This window comes from Nymphalis io, chromosome 16 (assembly GCF_905147045.1).
Source record: "Nymphalis io chromosome 16, ilAglIoxx1.1, whole genome shotgun sequence".
Taxonomy (NCBI): Eukaryota; Metazoa; Arthropoda; class Insecta; order Lepidoptera; family Nymphalidae; genus Nymphalis; species Nymphalis io.
In genome coordinates, this window is record NC_065903.1 from 2,851,854 (window position 1) to 2,875,403 (window position 23,550).

Genomic DNA, 23,550 nt, shown 5'->3' on the forward strand with positions numbered 1-23,550 from the left:
AGTTTGTTTAGCTTCTTGAGTAGCCGACCTTGATAAAACAGGTTACGCGATAAGGGCAAAAGATTTGATAATTCTATCTCTGTCTATGTCTGTCTTAACCATTTGTAACTTAATTTTCGTTTTCCTTCTTATGTAAATGAGAAGGAAATTATCATTGTGTCTATTAGTTTCTCTGTCTACGGCTTACACAGAACAGATATTAGAAAGTGTAAACCCACAGCTACTTAATAAAATAAAGTGTTACAGAAGGTATAATAAATTGTTAGAGGGTTGTTAATGTTGTACAGATATAAATTTAAACTTGATCAGCTTAACCTAAATAATTATATCATTTTAATTGAGGATTAGATATACCCATTATTTATTAAGTTAACAAAAATATCTTTAGCCGTAAGCTGTAGCATTTTCAAGTTATTTTAAAATTATAATAATTAGTCTGTGCATCACTCGATTTTTATGTGGTAAATAGTATTTTATCAGGATTGGCTAAAATCACTAAATGTTAAATTTTAACCAATCATATTGGACTAGAAATGGAGGATAGACAGCTGTAACAATATTGACAGATAATTGAATTGATGTTTTCTTGTCGTATGTGGCGTCTTGTGTATTTATCTTCCTTTTTCATATTTTAATAAAAATTGCATTTATTTCGTGTTTTATATATAACTTTACGTTTACTTTAAATGGTTAGGTGTAAGTGTTCATAATCATAAGGAAATAGTAAAATAGTGCTTGAATTCAATTTCTAAGTCTAAAATGGATAGAAATAATATGAGGTGAGAACGATGCTTTGTTGTACTAACGTTTCTCTTGCAATCCTTTCACATAGAAATGTTACGTGATCACTGAGATAAATGAGCGGTCTTTTTGTCAATAAAGTCTAAAAATTTAAAATCTAATATATTGATCCCTTTTTTTTGCTTCTCAACAAGTCTATACGAGGATCTTAAGTATCGCTACACAAAACTTTATTCATAGAACGTGTTTTTAGCATGTCTAAAATTTATCTTTAAAAAATAATAATTTTATATTTTGAAGCGAATCCGTTTTCATTCAACGATTTGTTTTATTTATGTTGTTATCAATTCTTATCTCGTTACTAAACACGAAGTCACGAACAGTGCACGCACACTCCATGATATTATTAATCGATAGTCATATTCAATTGTATTTTCATCTAGTTAACAATTCAATACAGGGTAATCCAAAACAATTGTAATTTAATTTGTAACAATGTGAAAAATTCGACTTTTTTTAATAGGATTAATAAGACTTTTTTGTTAAACAAATTGAATTTAATATAATTGTTTCTTTAATACTTACTTATTATACATAAATTTAGTTCCATCTGCTATCTAATACCTTATCATAAAATGTTTTATATTTTATAAGATAATAAAAACAGACCATCATTTTTTGTATAAAATTACCAAAGACTATGTTCTAAGAACAACAGTTTTACATTAGTTTTATATATCTTTTCAGATCAAATTATGTGAACAGTGGACCTAGATCTCTACCACACATGGGAGGTGGCAAGCGTCACAATGGCAATGGTCACAATGGATCCCGACTCAGCCCACCAGCACAGACTGCTAACAATAATCAGAATAACACCACCAATCACCATGATGATCTGATTAATTATATTTTTGAATCCTGGAATAAGGTAATTATGCCATGATAACACTTTAGATTTAGCCATCTAAAATATGGTTATTTTCTGAAATTACTCAATCTGAAAATCATTTGCTAACTTCTTAAGAAGAGAGAAAAAAATTCTAATAAACCTACTCAATCAAAATAAAATAATATTAATATTATATTTTAAAAATATGTTTACAATTACATTAAGTTGCATTGTGGCCTGTGGGGATAGGTTTGATTGAAATTTTAAATGTTTTATACAATATATTTTATTTAATAATATATATAATCTCTAAGGGGTTAAAGGATATGGATTAAAGCAATTTTAAGATTATTTTATCAATTAATATAAATAAAAATATAATAAAAGAAATTGTTGTGTGTGTAGATTGCTACTTGTATTAGCCTTATAATTAATAATAATACATAATATTTTCAGGTAAATCGTGAACTAGAAAGAGGCAGTGATGATGCAAAATACTATCAAGATGTTTTAGCTCCTCGACAGCTGGCTAATTTTAGACCATTTAATCTGGAGGAGTGGTGGGGTCGTCGTGTTATCCAGAGCATAAATCGTAATAAGCATCGGTCTTAGTTCTTACAAAGTGGCGAGTTATTGATATCTCATTGTGACATCATGGCTTCACAATATTTTCTTCTGATCATACTTTTGGTACATTCATTGACCAGTTTTCAAAGTCAGTATTGGTAGATTGAAATGAACAATATTTGAATATAGTTAGGTTTTTTTCATATTAATAAGTGGGAAATATATAATCATTTGGTTACATTGTGGGAAAACCATAATTGTGAAATAAAATATGTTTTTAATTACTCTTCTGACAAAAGATTATTATAAAATGAAGTAATAAGTTAGTATAATTTTGTATGCTTTACAAAACTAGAAAACAGTTTGTTGCTGTTTTATGTATAATATGATTAAATGATTTTTTGGAATTCTTCATCAGAAAATGTAACTTACATTTTATTGACGGAAATAAATATAATTCAGGCTAAGTACACAAATAAAATTCTACATACTCTATTCACTCAAGATCACTATGATAAATCATTTTTTTAATAATCTTTTTTATTTGCACGATAATTCTCACATAAAATATTTAAAACAGTATATACAAAATTTATTGCATCATATTTGCTATAAAATAAATCTATCAAATCTGTAGTCACATTCATTATATAAGAATATTTTACATGTAGTTCATAAAAAGTAAAAGTCGTACTATTTAAATAATGACATTTGTTAGAAAGACTTGTTATTTCAATTGCATTTTTTTAAATATGACTTACAATATTTATATGTCATTAAATATGGCAATAACATTACATTCAATTATTATGATGTACAATGAGATATTTTTAACATTATACAAAGCGTGTTTATAACACTGATCTTCGTTTTCCAACATGTCATTATGAATAAAAACTGCGAATTTTAAATTTACATACAGTTGTTCTAAATTTTAATCTTTGATAATATTTCTCTGTGTTGGAAATATCTTGTTTTTTTAAGCACGTAGGAGATTATTAAGTAGGTTTTGTAAAAAAAAAAATAAGTTAGCATGAATTTCTATTTTTACTTGTAATTATTATAAGAAAATGTGTTATAACCATTTAGAAACAGCTAGATATTTCGTGTTTTATTCGTGACTCGGTCATTTTAAATTGTTTTTTAATGGTTTTTATAAATTGTAACTTGTCTATGGACAGAGGAATAACATATTTATTATATCTGCAATTTAAATAACATCACATAGTGTTTAAGGAGTTGTCACGGATGAATAGAATGACGTTCTTTAGTTAAGTTTTGAGTACGAAAATATTTAAACTAACCCTATTGTTAGTGTATTTTGAACAGCAATAATGTAATGAGCAATATCGATTTTTACGAAACATAATGATAATACTAAAATAAACTACAATAGAGTTGCATTTTAAAATTATAAATTTTAAAAGTATTATTAACTAAATCTAAATTTTAAACAAAAGTATTATTATCTGAATGTTTTTATTATTATTATTTAAAATGTACAACATAAATATCAGTTAAAAATTAAGAAAGTAATTGAAAATTAAAGGACGTACTTCTATGTGGCCTTTATCCGAGTTTGGTAAATAAGATTTTTTATTTATTTCTTCAACATAATATTATTATACAAGTGACATTCCATTCATTTTGTCTTGTACTTAGAGTTTGAAATAATTGTAAATATTTTGAAAAGCGACAAAACAACAGATCACGGAATTTAATAAAACATTTTTAACAAAATTTATTTTTGTTTTCTTTAATAAATGTTTATTTATTTTTTAAATTGATTTTTTGTTTTTTTATTTCTAATATATAATAAATAATATTAATGGTTAAATAATAAACAGATTAATTTTATCATGCTGTTCAATTGCGGATGGAGAACATCAGAAACATGGTTTTGTCGTATAGATTTCGGTTCGGAAAAGAAACACAGCCCTGAGAGGATCCAGCGAAAGAAAAACAGCGGTTTTATTTAAATATTATGTTTCGTTACAAAATGTAAAAAGAAAAGAAATAGACATGGAGGCGACCGTTTCATTCCCAAAGTGTGCTATCATCCATAAATTCATTAATTTTATAATAACCTTTAGCACACAAGCATTACTTTATATATTTTTTTTTAATTTAGCAACAGAGGTATTTTGTGCGCCTTCTGGGATCCTGTTGTAGAACCGTATACATTGGCTCACAAAAGAGTTACTGACTCTATGCAGTCGAGCAACAGGAGTAAAAAGTTTCCGTACATACATAACATTACATAAACATTTAGAAATGATGAAAGACAGAAATTAGCATCCAAAGTGGGACAGTAAATTATTTACGAATAATGGAGTATTATTGGATTAGCTACTAAATACTTTTACTATATCTATTTTATTAGTTTAATATTATTAGTCTTATATTCCCATTTTTTGCAGTCTTCAGGATTTTAAATTATATATAAAAGTAAAATAACAAGTAAGTAGCCCACAGCTAGGTGGCTAGTTTATTCCACCACGCTGCATCAAAACATTTAACTACTACGACAATCATAAAAATACATATTTTTTACGTTTAGTAGACAATCAGAGGCGAATATTTTGATAACACTTCATTAGAAGCATATTCTGGGAATTCATATGCGAGCAACGGTCGTATGTCAAACAAAGTGTACGTTCAAAGCGAGTATTTATGTAACGGCCTCAAGGCTTACAGCCAACTACGACCTAATGAGTTTGGCGAACTTCTCATTCCTGAAGTTCAACAAGAAGATTACGTCGACTTTGCTGTTTTTGCGGTTATGTTAGTGGCGTTATTGTGACATTTATTTTTGTAAGTGATTTAAAATTCCCTTTTTAAATATTGACTTCAAAATTGCAATTTATTATGTTGTTACCTATTTTTTGTGATAATGACTGAGATTATTTAAATAGAACTTACTTTCTGAAGACTTCAGATGCTCATCAATTGACAACAAGACATTAATTAAAAAAAAAACACTGAATGTATACCAGATGGAGTAGTCATTTGCCAACCCAGCGCATATAAAAAAAAGTACAGTAACAGCCTGTGAATGTCCCACTGCTGCAAGGCTTTCTCTGCCTTTTTCCCTAGTCAACCACGCTCCCCTAATGCGGGTTGGTGGAATACACATGTGGCAGAACTTCAGTGAAATTAGACACATGCAGTTTACCTCACGATGTTTTCCTTTACCGTATAGCACGAGATAGATTTGAGCATGAGATGTATATAAGACTAATCTATTTTACCTATATCCTTAGTAATTCTAGTATGATTGTTTAGAATAACATATTTGTATTAATTATATGTTCCTCAATTCTATGTAAATATTTAATATTGGATGGGTTTATTGAAAAATGTTAGTGATTGAAAGATTAAAATTAAATAACATTACAAGTTAAAATAATTTAAAATTAAAATATGTTTTACGGAAGTAAATAAATAGATCCTTTACAATTTCAAAACAAAGATCGCGTAAAATTGAATTCTGTTATAAAAATGTCTATCGAAAACTTAGAGTTCATTAGAGTGGCCGGTGATTCCCCGATAAAAGAGCCTCGGTAAGCTGCTTTGTGCTTGGCTTGCTATTTGCAAGTCAATGCTCTTTTTAAAAGGCCAATGAGATATTGATAGCTGAAGCTAGATATATATATTTTTTCTTTTATTATAAGAAAATTTGAAAAGTTTTTATCAGACATGGAAAGTTTTTCAATTATATTATTGATATGAATCACCTATTGCCAAGTCTTATCTCACCGTTTATTTTTTAAATGCAGTAGAAAACAATGTAAGTTGTCTTATGACTATATATATTTTTTTGTATTTCTATAAAAAATAATACTGAGAATCAGTTAAGTACATGTCATGTACATAAACATGGACTTTTACTTACTTACGTTTACTTGTACTTTTTTTATTATTATATTTTTTCGAAAGAAAGTTAATAAAAGGATATATTAAATGGCTAGGTATCATTTTGGAAGTAGTGTAAATAAAACCGAAGTTTACAATAAATCTCTTTATTCGTCATTTATTCGCTTGAGTCGTTGGGGTCTATCCGATTTTTTTTTAATTTTTATAATTGCTTTTTGGCACAAAAATAACGCAAAGTAGAACGCTTTTTCACAAGATACTGATCGCTTAAACTAATAAAAAATTGTTACCTTAAAAACAACTAGAAAAATATACACGATTAATAATACAGTGTAAAAACGTTCTAATCTACTTTCAATTAGAAAACTTTTTAATATAAAAAGAAAAAGGCATAGTCCGGCTATCTTGCACTCATCATTGCCTCCATAAAACGAAACGTCAAATCAATTCAAATTTTCCTCCAATTTGAAAACTACTTTGACAGTGTTACTTAAGTTTAAAAATTAAAAAAAACTAATGTCACAATTTCTAATAGCGTCGTTTTACGAAAGGATTAACGAGTTTAAATCAGCTTTATCATTGTTATAGTAAGGGTCAGTTTAGTTTATTCACGCTTCGGCTGTTGGGTTCTGCGTCTGCGCTGTAGCGCCGCTAGCACTAGACGCACTGTCCGGGTCCGCTTCTCGAACTCCCATCCATGGCAATCTTTTTTGTAGCTCCGCTCTATATAAGTGAAATAAATTTTATCGTATTTAAAATTATTAAACCAAGAAAAACGTTATATACTTAAAACGTTTTGTCCATATTGTAAGACCTTTGCAATATTGAATATGGTTGTCATCGATGATTGAATTAATAATTGTCTATAGTTCGTTTTCATAGATCTTCAGTTGGTACGAAATTCTGTTCAATATAATTGTAATATATTATAAAAAGCAGAAAGTCAACACAATGTCGGTTTATCGTTATGGTAAATAGAATATAATATATATATTAATAAGTCATATTTTTATATATTACCTGTATCTCGGGTGGTTAATTGCGTATACCCATGGATCGATGCATGATACGATTTTCGCGCACACTGCCGGCACCATGGTTGCCACTGGTGTTAATAAACCCCTAAAGCAAATGGTATTCATAAAACTGGTGATTGTATGAGATTTTAATATAGAAATTAGTAAACAATGTTAATAAGGGAATGTAGGAGTAACTTGATGAAAGATGTCTTAATCTTTTCAAAAGCTTGAACATGAAGTTCACCTGGAAAAGCGGGTTGAATATCATAAAAGGAAAAAGAGCTAAAGTTAAATACAAATCTTTCAATTACAATTTACTTTATCAACTATTTGTTGATTGAAAATATCGATTCAATGTTATGTACAATATAAACAAAACAAACGAAAAAAAGATTGACTGTAGCACGGTTGACGGCTTATTAATGGATTTTTCATTCTTAAAAAAATAAATAGCATTGCATTTAACTGTATATTATGTTGCCAAATATATGCAACTTGACATTTAAAAAACCGCTACCGATTCAGAGTAGGTATAGACTGACATTTTTATTTTAGTATCCTTTCAAAGGTATTTTTCGGTCTCGCGTGGAGAGAAATTAGCATATTATTCTCATTAAACGTTGATACGAGCTTTAAAAGAAGAGATTATTACTAAATGTAAATTAGTGGGACCTGTTGAGGAGTAATAAAGACATGCAAGTCGTAGCCGAAATAAGCGAAAGCCAGTATGGATAAAATCTTCCAATTATGTTCATTACTTATTGCAAATCTTTTGGATAATTAACAGTAGTTTATTATTAAAGCTATAATCAACATTTGTATGGATATATGATTCATATTTTATTAAAAATAACTATTATTTATTAACTAATTTATTTAGTAAAATTTTTGTTTTAATTTTTTTTATTTATTACCTTAAGCACGTTACAGTCACAGATTGTTAAATCTTTAACAACTAGGCAAGGCTCGTCCCTTGTTAAAGGAAAGGATTGGAGATTATTCCAACACGCTGATCAAAATTATCCTACACAAGTAGATTTCCCTATGATATGTTCTTTCATGGATTGTATGAGATTATAAACACAATTCAAATAGTTTGATTTACGAATATTACCTGTCTCCAAATGCGCCGGTCATCGTGACAAAAGCATATGGTGTCCATGAGCACAAAAACAGGAAGAAGATTGTGAACGCAACCTTCGCGATTCTTATTTCAACGCTCTTGCCCGAGTCCTCTTTGTTCGCAGCCAGGGATTTCACATTCATCTTTTTGGCTTGTTCTTTTAGCATACGCTCGTGAAGACGTACCTGTATCGAGTTATCGAGTATGTATAAATTTTATCTGTTATTTTTTGGGTTTGGCTAGTTTTCCTTATGAATGGCTACCGTGATTGAAATCGGCTATAAGAATGTTCTCCGCCCCACATAGTTGTTGATTTAAGAATGAAGCGCTCACCTCTAGACCATTTCAAATAAAAAATAGAAAATTTCGCTATAAAATAATTGATTATTCTAAGTCAATAATAATGTGGAAAATAATTTGGGGATATTAAAGAGGAAACCTTTATAACTCAATGTTTTGTGTCCTTAAAACGATTAGGGTTGGTTCCGGTATAATAGCGCCTAATCCCTTTGATGTCGGAAATAAATTAATTTCCATGAAACCTCAACGTTTCTAAAAGATGAAAACGATTTTTACGGCAGTCTCATCCCGTCTGTCGTTATGAAGCAATGATTTTGTTTTAATTAAATTTAAACAAAATCTTTATAAGAAGGTAATTCACATCAACCTTGATATTAAAATTTTTATTCAAATATATATTTAGTAAAGTTTTTCGAATTTCCTTTTAATGTGTTCATTAGTATGCTTATTATGACGTTGATCATTAAAATGTCACGTTTGATTTTCTTTCAAAGCCGTTAAACTCGTTTTTTTTATAGAAATATCGGAAAATAATATTTTGTATAATATTTTCTGATGTGACAAGTTTGTTTTTGAAAAGCAAAGATATAGGAACCAGTAGGTACTAATTACAAAGCATGAGCATATCCAAATTTATCGAATAAAATTATTAGAATTTGAAAACCGTTTCCTTTTTTAAAAAGGGGCGTAGTTTTTTTTTGTCACTTACACGTAACTTTATTTTTAATGTCTTGCTGTGCTTTGCTGCTTTTATATTAAATAAGAGAATACTGTAGATATTTGTAAGTTAATATACCTGAGCAATTTAAATAAAGTATGGTCTACTTTCAGCAGCTAGTCTATAGTAACAAAAATTTCAATTCTGCAAACTTTTCTACCAAGAATAAAGTATATTTGAAAGCAAATCAGCCTGCAGAAATATTTGAACGGAAGAGGCTATCGGTCGATCGTGTGCCCCAGCTATATTGACTTGTTCACTTCACTGACCTAGTGCCCAAGATTTCTTATGTTTCTGTAAATGTGTTAAAACTTTATAGATATAGGTATTATGTATATATATATTATATTCTTAGCTAATATTGAACTCTTAAGTAGAAATTATATATATATATATATATATTGGTTATTTGATATATATATAAGCTAAGAATATAATTTTTCACACTTTGCTTAATATTGACGTTTAATATAAATATTTAAAAAAGTAAAACGTTAAGTTTAATAACATTTAACGATAATATAAGGTAAAGAAAAACTCTTTATAGAATTAATCCATTAATAAAATATTTATATTTTCATAACGTATAAAAGTCTTGGCTTACGAGGTTTAGGTACGGTGCAACATTTATAAGCCTTTTATAAGGAAATCCTGTAATTCGTTTTGAGAATGTGTAAACGTTTTATGAATACTGATTTAGAAATACTCGGTTACAAAAAGGTTTATATTATATTTCAAAAATATCACGTGAATGGATACTTCGGTATTATGAGATTAAGTCAAAAATCTGTATCAGTTACTGGCGCTCAGAATACAAACAAATAAACGCCGTTAAACCTTCGAGCCCAGTCAGTATTTTCCTTTTTTTATAACATTCTTTATCCATTCCGTCCGATTCTATTCGATTTCCTTTCGTATTGGATAAGTACGCTTTAGTAAATTCCCGCAAATTGCTCTCATTTTAACTAGTTAATCCTTTATGAACATCTGGACGATACAATGGAAATATTGAAGATTCGAAATGAGTATTTTATTCGAGATTTCATAAGCCGATTTTTTAAGGTTTCATCATTCATAAATCTATTGTGTACGGATTAGGTTGAACGCATGAAATATTTCAAAAATAAAAAAAAAAAATTTTAAGCGAATCTACGTCGAATAAAATTATCATACCAAGAAAGTCAAAGGAAATTAGGAATATGTCAAATCTTTAAAAAGTAATAAATTGTCTATGGTCTCATCCCCCAATATTCTTATTAAGAACATAAGATAAAAATGTTTTGTACGATTCATTTGTAAGGAATGTATACCAATAATTAAATTGAAATTTTAAATTATCAATACTATCTGTATTGACAGTCCGCCACAAAGCTATGTACGTGAGAGTAGGGTCTATGTCGGTTAACAATTAGTGTGTAAATAGTGTATAGTTGAATAAACAAAGTCTAAAGACTAAAGTCTAGAGCCTAGTAACAATAATACAGGAAGCAACTGGTTATGTTATATATAAACTATTATATATGTATAGATTAATGCACCTCATACAATGTATGAAGCAAATGAAAGCCAGATAAAACCGATTCATTCAAATAATTGCTTTTGAGATTTGACTGTGGGGTAATCTTCTATAGAACTTTAATTTTATTTTTTATTTTTAATCCTTTAATCTTCGCGCTTCAATATCTGCCGGAGAAGAGTTAGGAACTCATTTAATGGTTTCCAATTGTTCAACAAGTTGAAACTCTTTTAAGTGGATGCTAATTTAATAAAGGCGACGAGTCCGCGAGTAATTGCAGTAAACCGAATATCCATTATAGTAAACAGGCAGATAGGCATTACTCTACGCTCGTATGGTACCCCTTATACTCTAACTAGTAAAACGATTCTCCTGAAATGTCAAGTGGAAAATTGACGTTTTTACAAGGTATTGCGATTATTACAGATTGAATGAATAAGAAAAATATTTTGTGGACTTTACTTCCTCCACGTAGTGACATCAATATATATTTTGAGTATATATTAAAAATATATTATAAAATATTGTTAATATAAACATGAATGTTAATAACATACTAAACTAAATATGAAAATAATTAATATTATGTAATAATAGTTACTGCAGATATAGTTAACTTATTTTAGTAGTCAAGTTTTTGTCCTAAATTATTTTAGAAGTATATTTTACATTCTGGTAGACGTATATCATTAACATTAAACATCGAATCCTGAACCACTATCAATTATCAACTTTCAAAGTGAATCCGAATTATAAACAAAGTGAAGCCGAAATTGAGGGCAAGATTCATATCATGGCAACAATCATTGTATAACTTTGATTGAAATTTCTATGAGTTTCAATAGACAAGGATCTTAGAAAATTTTATATTACGTTAAAGATACAATTTTTACTCTAAAACACATTTTAATAATAACCTAATTTTTTATAATTTTACACTTACCATTTGTTCGTAGTCAAGACCGCGGTGTTACGAGTAAATGTATTAGATTTTATTCGTATCCGTATTTTATTACGGTCCTATATTTACGGGCGTCAGGGGAGGTTATGAAAACTAATCCTTAAGACGTGTTAATTTAATTGGTATAAAACCAATTTATCAACTGATGTTCGGTATACTTTATATCTACATTGATAGTAAGTCAACTATACCCAAAGACATTGTTACTACAAGAGGAATTATCTATAATTTACATGAATTGTAATTGTCTATGAGTGCACTCGGGCAGACTAGTTGCCATCAGGTAAGTTACTTGTCATCTATGTTTTGAAATATTTTTTACTCAACAATCTAGTATTTTTATGTCAATGGAAGTTTCTTTGCCTAATAAATACGTCAGTAGTAGGTACTAGGTTGCGGATTCATAGAGATGCTTACGTCACTTAACGTAACTAAAGATTAATTAAAGCTAAATTTTCGATAAAAATAATTAAATTATGATACTTTTTTAATTCAAATACAACAAGGTAGCTATCCAAAATAATAGCGACATTTCACTATATTCCGGGTAATATGGAATAATGAGAAGCTTTCAAATGCAGGATACCCTTACAATAATTTACATATCCATAAAAAAAGGTTCGAAGGTGGCATTCAGCGAATCTTTTTAGAGGAGTCAATCGGAATATTTATTAGAAGCGAACGTTTTTATAATATTTTATATGTGAATATCTGTACTCTTGTCCGCCGATCGCATTAAAACAACTACGTAAAATATTTTATGGAATATTTACATTTGTTAGTCCTTATTTTTGAGCTGAAATTTTGCAGTCACTTTTACTGCTGGTAACGATTCAATTTAGTATACTACAAAATATTCGCTTGGAACGTATGGAGCTAATAAAAGTTTGTTTTAAAAAATATTGTTTTAACTAGACGAGATAGACTAGTCGTCATGTCATTTTGTTGTCATGTTGATTTAGATGAATTAAAGGAAATACTTACGGCACCAAACAGCTTGGAGTAGAAGAAACAAATGAAGACCATGGGGATGACGTAGCTCCAGATGAAAATGCAAATCACGAATATTTTAGTGTCCTGGTCATCCGTTATGTAGTCGAAGGAACATGTAGTGAGAAAGCCCTCTGTAATAGGAATTTAGTGTCATTGCATTTTATTTATATAAAAATTAGTCATCAAAATTGCGATTTAATAGAGAAAGCCCTCGATTTTGGAGCGTCACGTGGTTACGATTTGTTCGTTAAATAATTCTCAATTTTTATTTCTATTATCTTGATTAGAAACAGTAATACTTATTTTAAATGCAAACATATTATATAGTAACCTTTATGAACAAATCACACTTTTTCCTAAGCTCAGGACTCTTAAGTATCCGTATATTATAAGCACATTAAAACATATTGCTTTACAATAACGGGCGATTACTCATCGCATTACGGTCAGTGCTTTGTGTTAAGCAATGGCCTTTCAGCGGATGAGCACAATTTCTTGCTAAATTGTTCATAATAAGTCGTTAATCTTGGTTTATATACGCATCGCAACGTAATCCTTTAATACAATGTATTATGTTTAAGTAAATAAACTTTATTCGCTTAATTTATAAACACATGATAATAAATGATAGTAATGTTATAAATATGAGATATCTTGTTTGTATTTCTCTTAAATTAGATGATTTTATGTGCGAGAAAGAAATGTTTAAGTAATCATTTAATTTACTTTCAACAGAAACAGCTAGTTTATTTAGATCGGACCGACAGTTTTATCGCTGGCTGGCTCTCCTCTCTTGACGTTCACACTATTTTATTGCAGAAACTTAATTGACTACTAGAATATTACAACTGATCATGCTTTTTTAATTATTTTAGGAAGGAATAGCAAGAGATAGTGTGTGGTCAACTTCGCCTACAGTCATTAAGAAATATAAGCTTCTGTCACCGTCAATGCGCTGCCAATCATTGTATCTATTGGCTTATTCACAAATTGTACAAACCGTGTGGTGCTAGAATTATTGATGAGAGTTGTACCCATCTAGGCGTTTACCTAGACCCGGACTAACGACGGCTAAATTATCGGAGAACGACCAGATAAAAGTATCGTAGCCAATCGATTCATCGGATAAGTACGGCTATTCTGTAAGAACAAACTCGAAACTCACCTCAGAAAACGATCGTGACGTAGTTGCAGTTTTTAAATTCATTTTTATTTAAGCACACATTAATTAATTAATTTCATTTTTGTATAATGCGTGTTAAAGAAGTACATTCTACGAAAAAAAAAGTTGCGTAGATACTTACTTATACTAATAAAATTAGCATCTTATTGTAAGCATGTTTCTAGTTATCTTTCTATAATCTCTGTTGGGAGCTTTACTGTATTTAATTACTGCCTAGAGTTATTAAATCTAGATTTTTAGATAATAATTAAGATTCCTGGTTGAAGGGTAAATTATAGAATTCTAATATTGCTCTGTACCTGGCACAAATCGTCCCCAGACCTTGAAGGCAGGCAGGAAGGTGAACGGCAAGGCCCACAGCCAAGAGAACAGAATTAGTAAAGACGCTTGCACACGGTTCAGTCTTCCATCTAGTGGGCTCGATATTGTCCTGTAAAACAGTGCGCACTTGATAAAACTGTAATTTCCTTTATATTAAACTAATCACAATTTGACTACATAAATATTCAACTTATAAACAAAAGAAATAAACACTGTATGTTGTAGCTCAGTTGGAAGGGAAAAATGCTAATAAATTTGATTTTTAAGTAAGATTATATAGTTCCCAAACAATCGGCGTTTATTAAGTACTTACTTGTATCTATCAAAGGCGATGATGGCGTTCGTCATTGCGCCGCCAATGCCTGATAATGACCCTAATACTGCGTATATATCGCAGCCGAGCTGGTAGCCCAATAGACGCTGGTAGAACGAGTTTGTGACGAGCAACGGCATTTCTAACATCATCATGAGATCGAACACTGCTAGGTTGATGACGAACATGTTGCTTGCACTACGCAGCGATTTTGAACTGAAAAATAAAATTCGTTTAAAAAAATACACCCTAAATGTATATAAAATTCAAAATATGTATATATTACGAATATATATAGAGAAATATCTGAAAATCTTAGTCTTCTTTTTAAAAAAGAAAGTTATGAGTTGATCAAATTTGTTATAGAAAGAATCCTTTATTTTTCAATCAGACACCTCGAGGGTAGGAACAAGTAAAGGGGAGTGTAGTGAACAGAACAATTCCAATAACGTCAAACTTTCGCGCGGAATCCGATATCGACATGAACTATGTTATGTAGTTTCATAATGTTACTTTTAACATAAAAAGATAAGGGAAAGCAATAACGACTAGAAAATTTATAATTTATGTGCTATTCATAAATTATTGAAGTTAACTCTTTAGAAAAGAAAATCTTTTATGTTTACGTTTTATTTAAAGCATTACGATGAAAAGGAATTCATGCAGGTATAGAGATATAATCATTAGTGGCGGAATAATTAATAAAAAATGAAGATATTCAATTCAAGCAATCTTTAAGATTTTAATTAGTTTATTTAATATAAAATAGACATGCTTTGCTTTGAATTTTCGATTGCTTAGAGAAACTAGAATATTAACTGATTGCTAATAAAGTAAACAACGTGGTTAAATATATGTAATTGCAAAAGGTTCCTGATTTTAACCACTTGATCTTACAACTATATTTAATTGGAATGGCTATTCTATGGAAATGGATGACATTCATAGATACTGGAATAAAATACTTAAATTGTAGGAGTTTTACTTGTATCTTCAAATGTTAGTCTCGTTAAGATGCAAAAATAATTGATATTATATGTAATTGTCAAAGTGAAAAAAGATAGTAACAGTTTGTCTTCTCTTTTTTTGTCGAGACGATTTTTACGAACCTTCTTCATAACAAATATGTTATGAAGAAGGTTCGTAAAAATCAGTAGACTAATTTAAACATTTTTGTATAGTCTGTATTGAAATTTGATATCAAAAGCACTAGAGCTAACCTTAGACTTACGTTATTAGAACTAATATTTAATTAAAAAACAAACAAGATATTCTAAATTTGAAATAACATGAAATATCAAGAAATTCGCTTTGTATTTATCGACTCCATACCAAATGACACAGATAACGGAGCGAACTGAGGATGATAAAGAGAATGGGGTAAAAATGCGCGATGCCCGATGAACATCGGAAACGTTTTCCGAACTCGTAGAGCGGTTCACAACTTTGCCCGTGACACTCGTTTGAGATTTACGTCGATGTACGAATATAATAATTTAGTATTTATATTTTCTACCAACTTTTTGACGTAATTCTAACGATTTCTCACGAGCTATTTGTCTACTTTTATTCTGTTAAGCATATATTAAATTATATTTCACGCATATAAAATTATATTTACTGGTTGTAGGGCTTTGTGCAAGCTCGTCTAAGTAGGGACTGGGTACTGGATAGGTATTCTATCGAAAAACAGCAGTAATTGGTATTGTTGTGTTTAATTTGAAGGGAGAGTGAGCCAGAGTAATTGCAGACACAAGGGACATAACATTTTAGTGCTCCAGGTTGGTGGCGCATTGGCGATGTAAGCGATGGTTAACATTTCTTACAATGTCAATGTCTATGGGCGTTGTTGACCACTTACCATCAGGTGGCCCATATGTTCGTCAATTATATATAAAAAATATAAGGCTCATAGGTAAAATTGAAATTGATTTAAATACGAACACTATTTTATGTACTATTTTATTACCGTCATCGTTCGCGCAGAATTCCTATGTCTTATTACGATCGGGTTAATCATATAATTAATAATATTGCGTAATAGTTTTATTTATTGTCTATAAAAATTAGTTTATTGTTATAGTTTACTTCCGAGTCGCTTACTTTTCATGTGGTTATTTTCGCATTTCAACGGAGAAATACTTTAGCGTTTTTACCTTCATTAAACGCGGTCAAGATTTGTAGAGTTGTTATATTCAATTAGGAATGTTTATTTATATGTAAGTATTGTACTAATTGTTGTTGTTGTTGTGTTGTTGTTTAATTGTTACTAATTGATTACTATTTTTAAATATATCTTCAAGCTTATACCTACAAATTAAATATTAAAATAAAATAAAAAATATTTTCAACATTCGTGTTTTAAAATAACATTTGAATAATAAAAATATTTAAAAACAGGAATAATTATTATGAAATTTATATAAAATAATTAAATATTTTCTTAGAAGCTTCATGATTTTCAAGACGCGTAGCGGCAAGTGCGTTTACAAACTTAATTAAATCGGCAGCAGTCAACGGCACTCGATCGCCGAATTGTTCCACGTTATTAACTCGAGCCGTTTCACTTTTATGTTTGAAAACGTTTAGATATTTAGATATTAATAACGGATGAAATGATACTGAGATTTTTCTTTAGATCCTATAATTATGTATTAAGAGGCTTAAAATATTAATGGCGGAAAATAGCGATGAGAATCTTTTAAAACAACTTTTATTGAGAGGTGAAAAGAGTTATTTTAATATCACTTACGTGCTAAAGATCCATATAACGATTCCATTCCCTGACAACGATGCGAGCATCAGTATGGTATAAATGAAGGCTAAGCCGTAGTGCCAATATTTGCTGACCGCTGGGAAGTTTCTCCAGTGTTCATGTACGAGGTCTTGATGGTCTTCTGGAATGTTCCATCCTAGCATATGTTCTACAACCTCTTGTGTTACCCTGGATATAAAAGAAATAAGTATGAGATACAAAAAAAAAATTAACGGACTAAATAATTATGTACAGTAACAGCCTGTTAATGTCCCACTGCTGGGTTAAGAGGCCTCCTCTCCCTTTTGAGGAGAAGGTTTGGAGCTTATTCCACCACGCTGCTCCAATGCGGGTTGGTAGAATACACATGTCTACCAACCCGCATTGGAGCAGCTTAGCCCAGCAGTGGGACATTAACAGGCTGTTACTGTAGGGTTCCTCACGATGTTTTCCTTCACCGTCAAGCACGAGATGAATTATAAACACAAATTAAGCACATGAAAATTCAGTGGTGCTTACCCGGGCTTGAACCCACGATCATCGGTTAAGATTCACGCGTTCTAACCACTAGGCCATCTCGGCTCACACATAATTATGTAAAATATATTAAATAGTTATATATATTTAAAAATAAAATATGAAATAAAAACATGTCTCAATTCAGACAGAAAAAAATCCTGTAAAAAGCAGGCCGTTTTCGTTAAAACAATTTGTAACATTTTTATCAAATTATAACTTTTGTGGCAATAATGCGGATATTTTGATTTATACAAAGTTTACACCAATTTCAAGAAAGTCATTTAAATTAACCAATTTATATTCGTTACGGTGTTGGGCGTAACAGTGGGACCAAAGTTAAAGATTTTCTTATTTTCTTTTACAGATTTTAGAAATCAAGTTTGTGTCAGATTTAAATCGCTTCCATGATAATATAAAAGTAACAATATCATTGCAACCTCGTTTAGGCTTATAATTCAAATATTAAATAAATAAAGAAAAAATAATAAATATTATTTATATTAAAAGAATAATATTTTAAACAAAACCACAAGTAGATAAATATAAAATAAAATAAATATAAAAAATACTAACATTTTCAAAGGGTAAGCCACAGGGCCGATGTCGTCTGTGTAGTTGGTCGCCATTTTGTGCACCTTTTACAACAAAATGGATAATGGCCGATTTTTTATAAAAACTATTTTTGCATTTGATTAAAAATTTGAAAACTGCTAATGTTATTACTGTTGTTTTATGACGAAGTGAGTAGTCCGACGTAGGCAGTCGCTTCTCACTTGTGACTCCTCCCGTTCAGGGTACTCTTTTATATCGTAGTAACGTGCGTGTCTCTTAATTCCTTAATTTAATAAAATAGTAAAGCTTCTACTTTATTTGGTCAAATGTATTACATGTTCTGTATTCTTAGTGCGCTGTAATTCCCTTTAATTTGATTGTTTTTATAGAATTTATACTTCAGTATGATGAGGTAACGACGCACATTATTAACTTTATTTATCATTTGCACAATGTATTGGAAAAATAATTATAATTTTGAGGAAGATGAAATTATTTGAAGAAATGTTGTGAGTATCATTTAAGATATTATAAGTGAATATCTTATTATTTTATTTTAATGTAGAACTCTCTGTAGAATTTTTCTTAAATGATAATATTATTTAGACATTAAAGTATATGTATATATATATAACAATATATATATTATATATATATATATTGTTAATATGTTGTCCACTTATGTATCACACATTAAGGTCGAATTCTATCACAACAGGATAACAGCTAAATAAGAGATTTATATAACTTTATTTACGTAATTGTAATTACAAAAGTACCTACCTAAATATTTTTTTATTCCTTGCCAAGTATGTATATTTTGGAAAATAGATACCACAGCGTAAATGTTTTTTTTTTTAAATAAAATATATGATTAAGCTCATATATTTTATTTTTTATTGATAATTTTATTTTATGAAACTTAAGAATTTATATTACCAATTAAATATTAATATTAAACATAGCCACTGTACAAATCATAACCGCGTGAAATGGTGGCATGAATGTCAGTAGCTAGTAACATTTCCCCATTGGATTACAATTCGATTCTCTGGACGACAAATTAAATATAACAGGAGGGATTCTGCCACCAGAGGCGGCAATAAGACGATTGTGACGGTTGTAATATACTTTAGTAAAGTTTTTGCACTACTAGGCATTAGAGTTTCAACTGCTAGCGGCACAATGATAATATTTATAAATTAGAGACGAATATTTTCTTCGTTTGTTCGCAACAGTATTTCCGCGGCAGCGAATTATCATTAATAATTAGCATTATTCTTACAAGATATTCTAAATTCTAGCTTAGGCTATAACAATGTTTTAACAGTAAAATAAAATTAGTGCTAAAAATATTATTAGCAGATTCTAGTAACACACACAAGTAGTATGAGGTTTGATATATCATATAATATGTCAAAACTACCCCGACAATGATCTCTTCATTAAAATAATAACGAGATTGTAGCGAAGCCCCAGTTCGGGCGCCATGAAACTGGTCCTACTGCGGCACGTGATAAGAATGTCATTTGCAGAAAGTCGAACACACATTTATTTTATATGCTTCAAAAATATTTTGTTTAAGTTGTTAAAATTTAATAAATGCATATATATATATAATTACGTTTATAAATATTAACTGAGCATTACTTGTCTCATAACGATTTTTAAGAGTTAGTTCCAATTAGTTTGTCAGCGAATACTACTACGTAATACAAATTTAGAAAGTTACTTATCCAAAAATAAACTATATGGACGAATTATTATTAACATAATATCATTAATCAGAAAATGCTCTCTTAACGTCGTTATGCGTATGTAATTTAAATTATAATTAATTTTACCTAATTTATAAGATGTAATAAATAAAGAAAAGTAGTCGATTTAATACCATAACCTTTAATACTTTAAAAGACACGACGATCTTATGTAAATAAAGATTGGAATCTCATAATGTTAGTGTTGACTGTTCGAATTTCAATTTGGGCATAGAAACTTAGTTTTTATTGACGTAAAAGTACTTACAGATTACTAAAATTTATTTATTTTTGAAATTATTATACAAACCTGTATTTGTATAAATGGATAGTGGCATCGATTTCGTACTAGGGTATATCGTGTGTGTTATGTATATATTATGTTATATTATATAACTGTTCCACGTTATTATATATATAATATCACATATCTTAATTAAAATTTATTGTATAGGTGATTTCTAAGATAAACTAATTTGATTGGAAGGAAATTATTGATCTTTCTCGCGTAATAAGGTGAAAAGTATAGAAGCTCAAATATTTTTTCAAAATGGGTCTGAAACTTCAGAAACCGAAATTATATTATATTATATGAACATTGGATGTATCGCTCTCGCTTCAGTAAGTAGTCATGTAAAATTAAAAAATGTATGCAATATATAAATAACTCCAAAATGGAATAAATGTTACTTCTAAACGAATTTTAATCGAATTTCGCGAGACTGTATCGGAAAAAGCTGTGCATATGAACCAGTTAACGACAATGTTAATCATGGTACTATTTTAAACTATAGAACAAGTTTGTTTAAATATATAGAAACACTATCTTAGGAGGTAGATATTGATAATATCTTGGCACGTCATCCAAGAGCCATGACAGTAAATCGAAGTCGATGTTCCCATATCGCTATTGTTGAAGATAATCTCTATAACCATTAAAGACAGTGCCAATAGACAATATAATACGATGACTATGTTTATTATGTTTGTTACTATATATTAACTTAATTTTTCCACGTGCTCTCATCCACAATTTTGGAGATAAATTATCTACCTATATTTCTTTTGTAGTAATAAATTTTATTTATTAATATAAGGAATATAAAAACTTCATCGATATTAGGGCTTTGTGCAGACCCGTCTGAGGGTGCAGGTGGATTCAACCAGTTAGCAATGATTGTATCGTCGAGCAGCAATACTTGGTATTGCTGCTTTCCGGTTTGAATATTGAATTAGCCAATGTAAGATTAACATATCCATAATATTTAAAGTTTACTTATAAAGTAAAATATAAAATATAATTTGATTTTAAAAAAACTGTTTTGTTTTCTCTATTATTTTTTCTAAGATTTAAATAAATTTTAAATATATTCCTCAATATAATATGTTTATGATTTAAATCGAGTTTATATAAACATAGTCTTTTATAATTGTTAGCCCTAGATACAATTATACTATCAAATCTAAAAAGTAGCCACAGATGGTAACCTAGTTTTTTCCATTAAGAAATCCCACTTCAAGTTATGTTAGTTCTCTTTTTCATGCGTTGTACAGGTTTTATATTATAAGAGTTCATTTATCTATTCTTCAAACAAAGTCCGACCTACTGGCGCCCGCTATATGAATTGAGTTTCTCGTATGAGAGAGCGAATGTCATAAGCATTGTTGATTAGACGATAAAACATTCTTGGGGATTTTAAAACGTATAAAATATTAATATATTTAGATCATTTATAAAAATCATGAATCGAAAACAAATTCGTTCTGTTTTGAGTTAGCTTGAAGACAATGAACATTTTTACAGTACATATAAATTTATTCGAACATTCGATATACTATCACTACAAAAAATGGTTTTTCGTAGTTTTGATACAACTAGTTATCATTTATATCTTATTTTCTAATTGATTTATTTGAAATTAACTCTTCAAGTAAGCTTAAATTTAATGTAAGCTCAACTTAGTAATTACATACAACTTTCTTAAATTAAAATACATATACAATCACATAATTTTATATATAATGTACTAATTTATATAATGTACTAATCTACGAGTACTAATTTTATGCCTTTTTATCATCTATCATAATATATTATATTCTTGTATTTGGTAATAAGACAATTTTTACTGTAATATTTAAGCGGATTAATTGGCAAAGTTAATTTACGCGTATCTTAAAGCGGGCGGATTAATTGCTACTAATTATTAGGAAGTATTACAATAAATTTGTTGTGTATTTAGATAAATTGTAACCTAGTCAGTATAATGATCTAACTTTCCTAATTTCGTCTTAAACAGGGTCTTAAGCCGTGACCTCAGCATATTAGCTTTCGTCTGTGTACATATGACAAACTGTAAATTGCCTGCAAAGTTTCCTTTGCTCGTTGAGAATTCAAATCTATATCTCTATGGATTATGAATCAAAATAAGGCTTAAAGACTTTATTGAAAGACGTAATTTATATATACAGCATTTATACATATAATATATAGCAGTATATGTATCTTGTGCAATTTTGCTTTTACATATACCTTTTTTGGAGATTTTTTTATTGAATTTATGCAACCTATCAGCATATCATTGATCACGAATATATCTAATGACTTTGCAGAGTTTTTTATTAAATTAAGGCAATAGTTTCATTATATATGGCTTCATTAGAGTTCTATTATATAGATATGATTGTGTAAGTATATATAACGTTCCATAGCTTCTGATAACCCATAAACCGAATGTGCCATGTGCGAATATTCCATGCCAACATAGTGTCCAAAACCAATTATCTTCACCACTTGGCACGCGATGTACGAGCTGCGAGAATTTATGAATCTCCTGCGTGATCTATGATGTCTTTGAGTCTACATCATTATAAGCTAAGAAAATATTTTGAGGTCTACGTTATGTATTCTAAATAATTTTCAATTAATTTTAATTGATTATATTTACTTGTTATTTATTACTAATAACTTTTACATACTTTATTTATATAGAATTGTTAGTTTCTATGTTAGAGACTCCTCTCTAATTTCTGTAAATGTTACCCATAGCTGGGCAAAGGCCTCTTCACCTCCTACGAGAACCTCTTTTTTCACCTTGTTACTTAAATGCTGGTTGGTGGACTTGTTATATCATATATTAATTAATGTTTGGTATTAACCAAGCATTAACTTGGAAAGTATCTATATAAGCTTCTTTTGTCGTCGTTTCCACTATTTCATTACTAAAATTATTTTAAAAATCGTAAGATTATTCTATTACGTCATGTAGTCATAAACAGGTTTCATACAAAATATTTTCATTATCAACTCAAAAGAAAATAAGGTCATGTTTTTTTGGAACAAAGCAGAGCTAATGAAAAAAATCACAGAAATGTAAGTCGTAAAATAATACCGCCTTTGTAAAAGATCTTCCATTCATTAAAATGAAATGTACGAACTACAAT

General features: G+C 29.4%; 2 protein-coding genes across 2 annotated transcripts; one reads left to right on the forward strand and one right to left on the reverse strand.

Annotated features, from left to right (window-relative positions):
• The first annotated feature begins 567 nt into the window (after positions 1 to 567).
• On the forward strand, positions 568 to 3,983 carry LOC126774499 (uncharacterized). The gene is made up of 3 exons (XM_050496064.1): positions 568 to 779; positions 1,489 to 1,672; positions 2,090 to 3,983. Exons 1-3 carry the CDS (start codon positions 760 to 762, stop codon positions 2,243 to 2,245), a joined length of 360 nt encoding a protein of 119 aa, XP_050352021.1. The 5' UTR covers positions 568 to 759; the 3' UTR covers positions 2,246 to 3,983.
• Positions 3,984 to 6,206: 2,223 nt separating this feature from the next.
• LOC126774474 (opsin-3) lies at positions 6,207 to 18,561 on the reverse strand. The gene is made up of 8 exons (XM_050496034.1): positions 18,371 to 18,561; positions 17,276 to 17,467; positions 14,524 to 14,739; positions 14,189 to 14,319; positions 12,698 to 12,837; positions 8,210 to 8,403; positions 7,097 to 7,198; positions 6,207 to 6,799 (listed from the first exon to the last, which is right to left on the reverse strand). The coding sequence occupies exons 1-8, from the start codon at positions 18,421 to 18,423 to the stop codon at positions 6,685 to 6,687; spliced, it is 1,143 nt and encodes a 380-aa protein (XP_050351991.1). The 5' UTR covers positions 18,424 to 18,561; the 3' UTR covers positions 6,207 to 6,684.
• Positions 18,562 to 23,550: the final 4,989 nt, after the last annotated feature.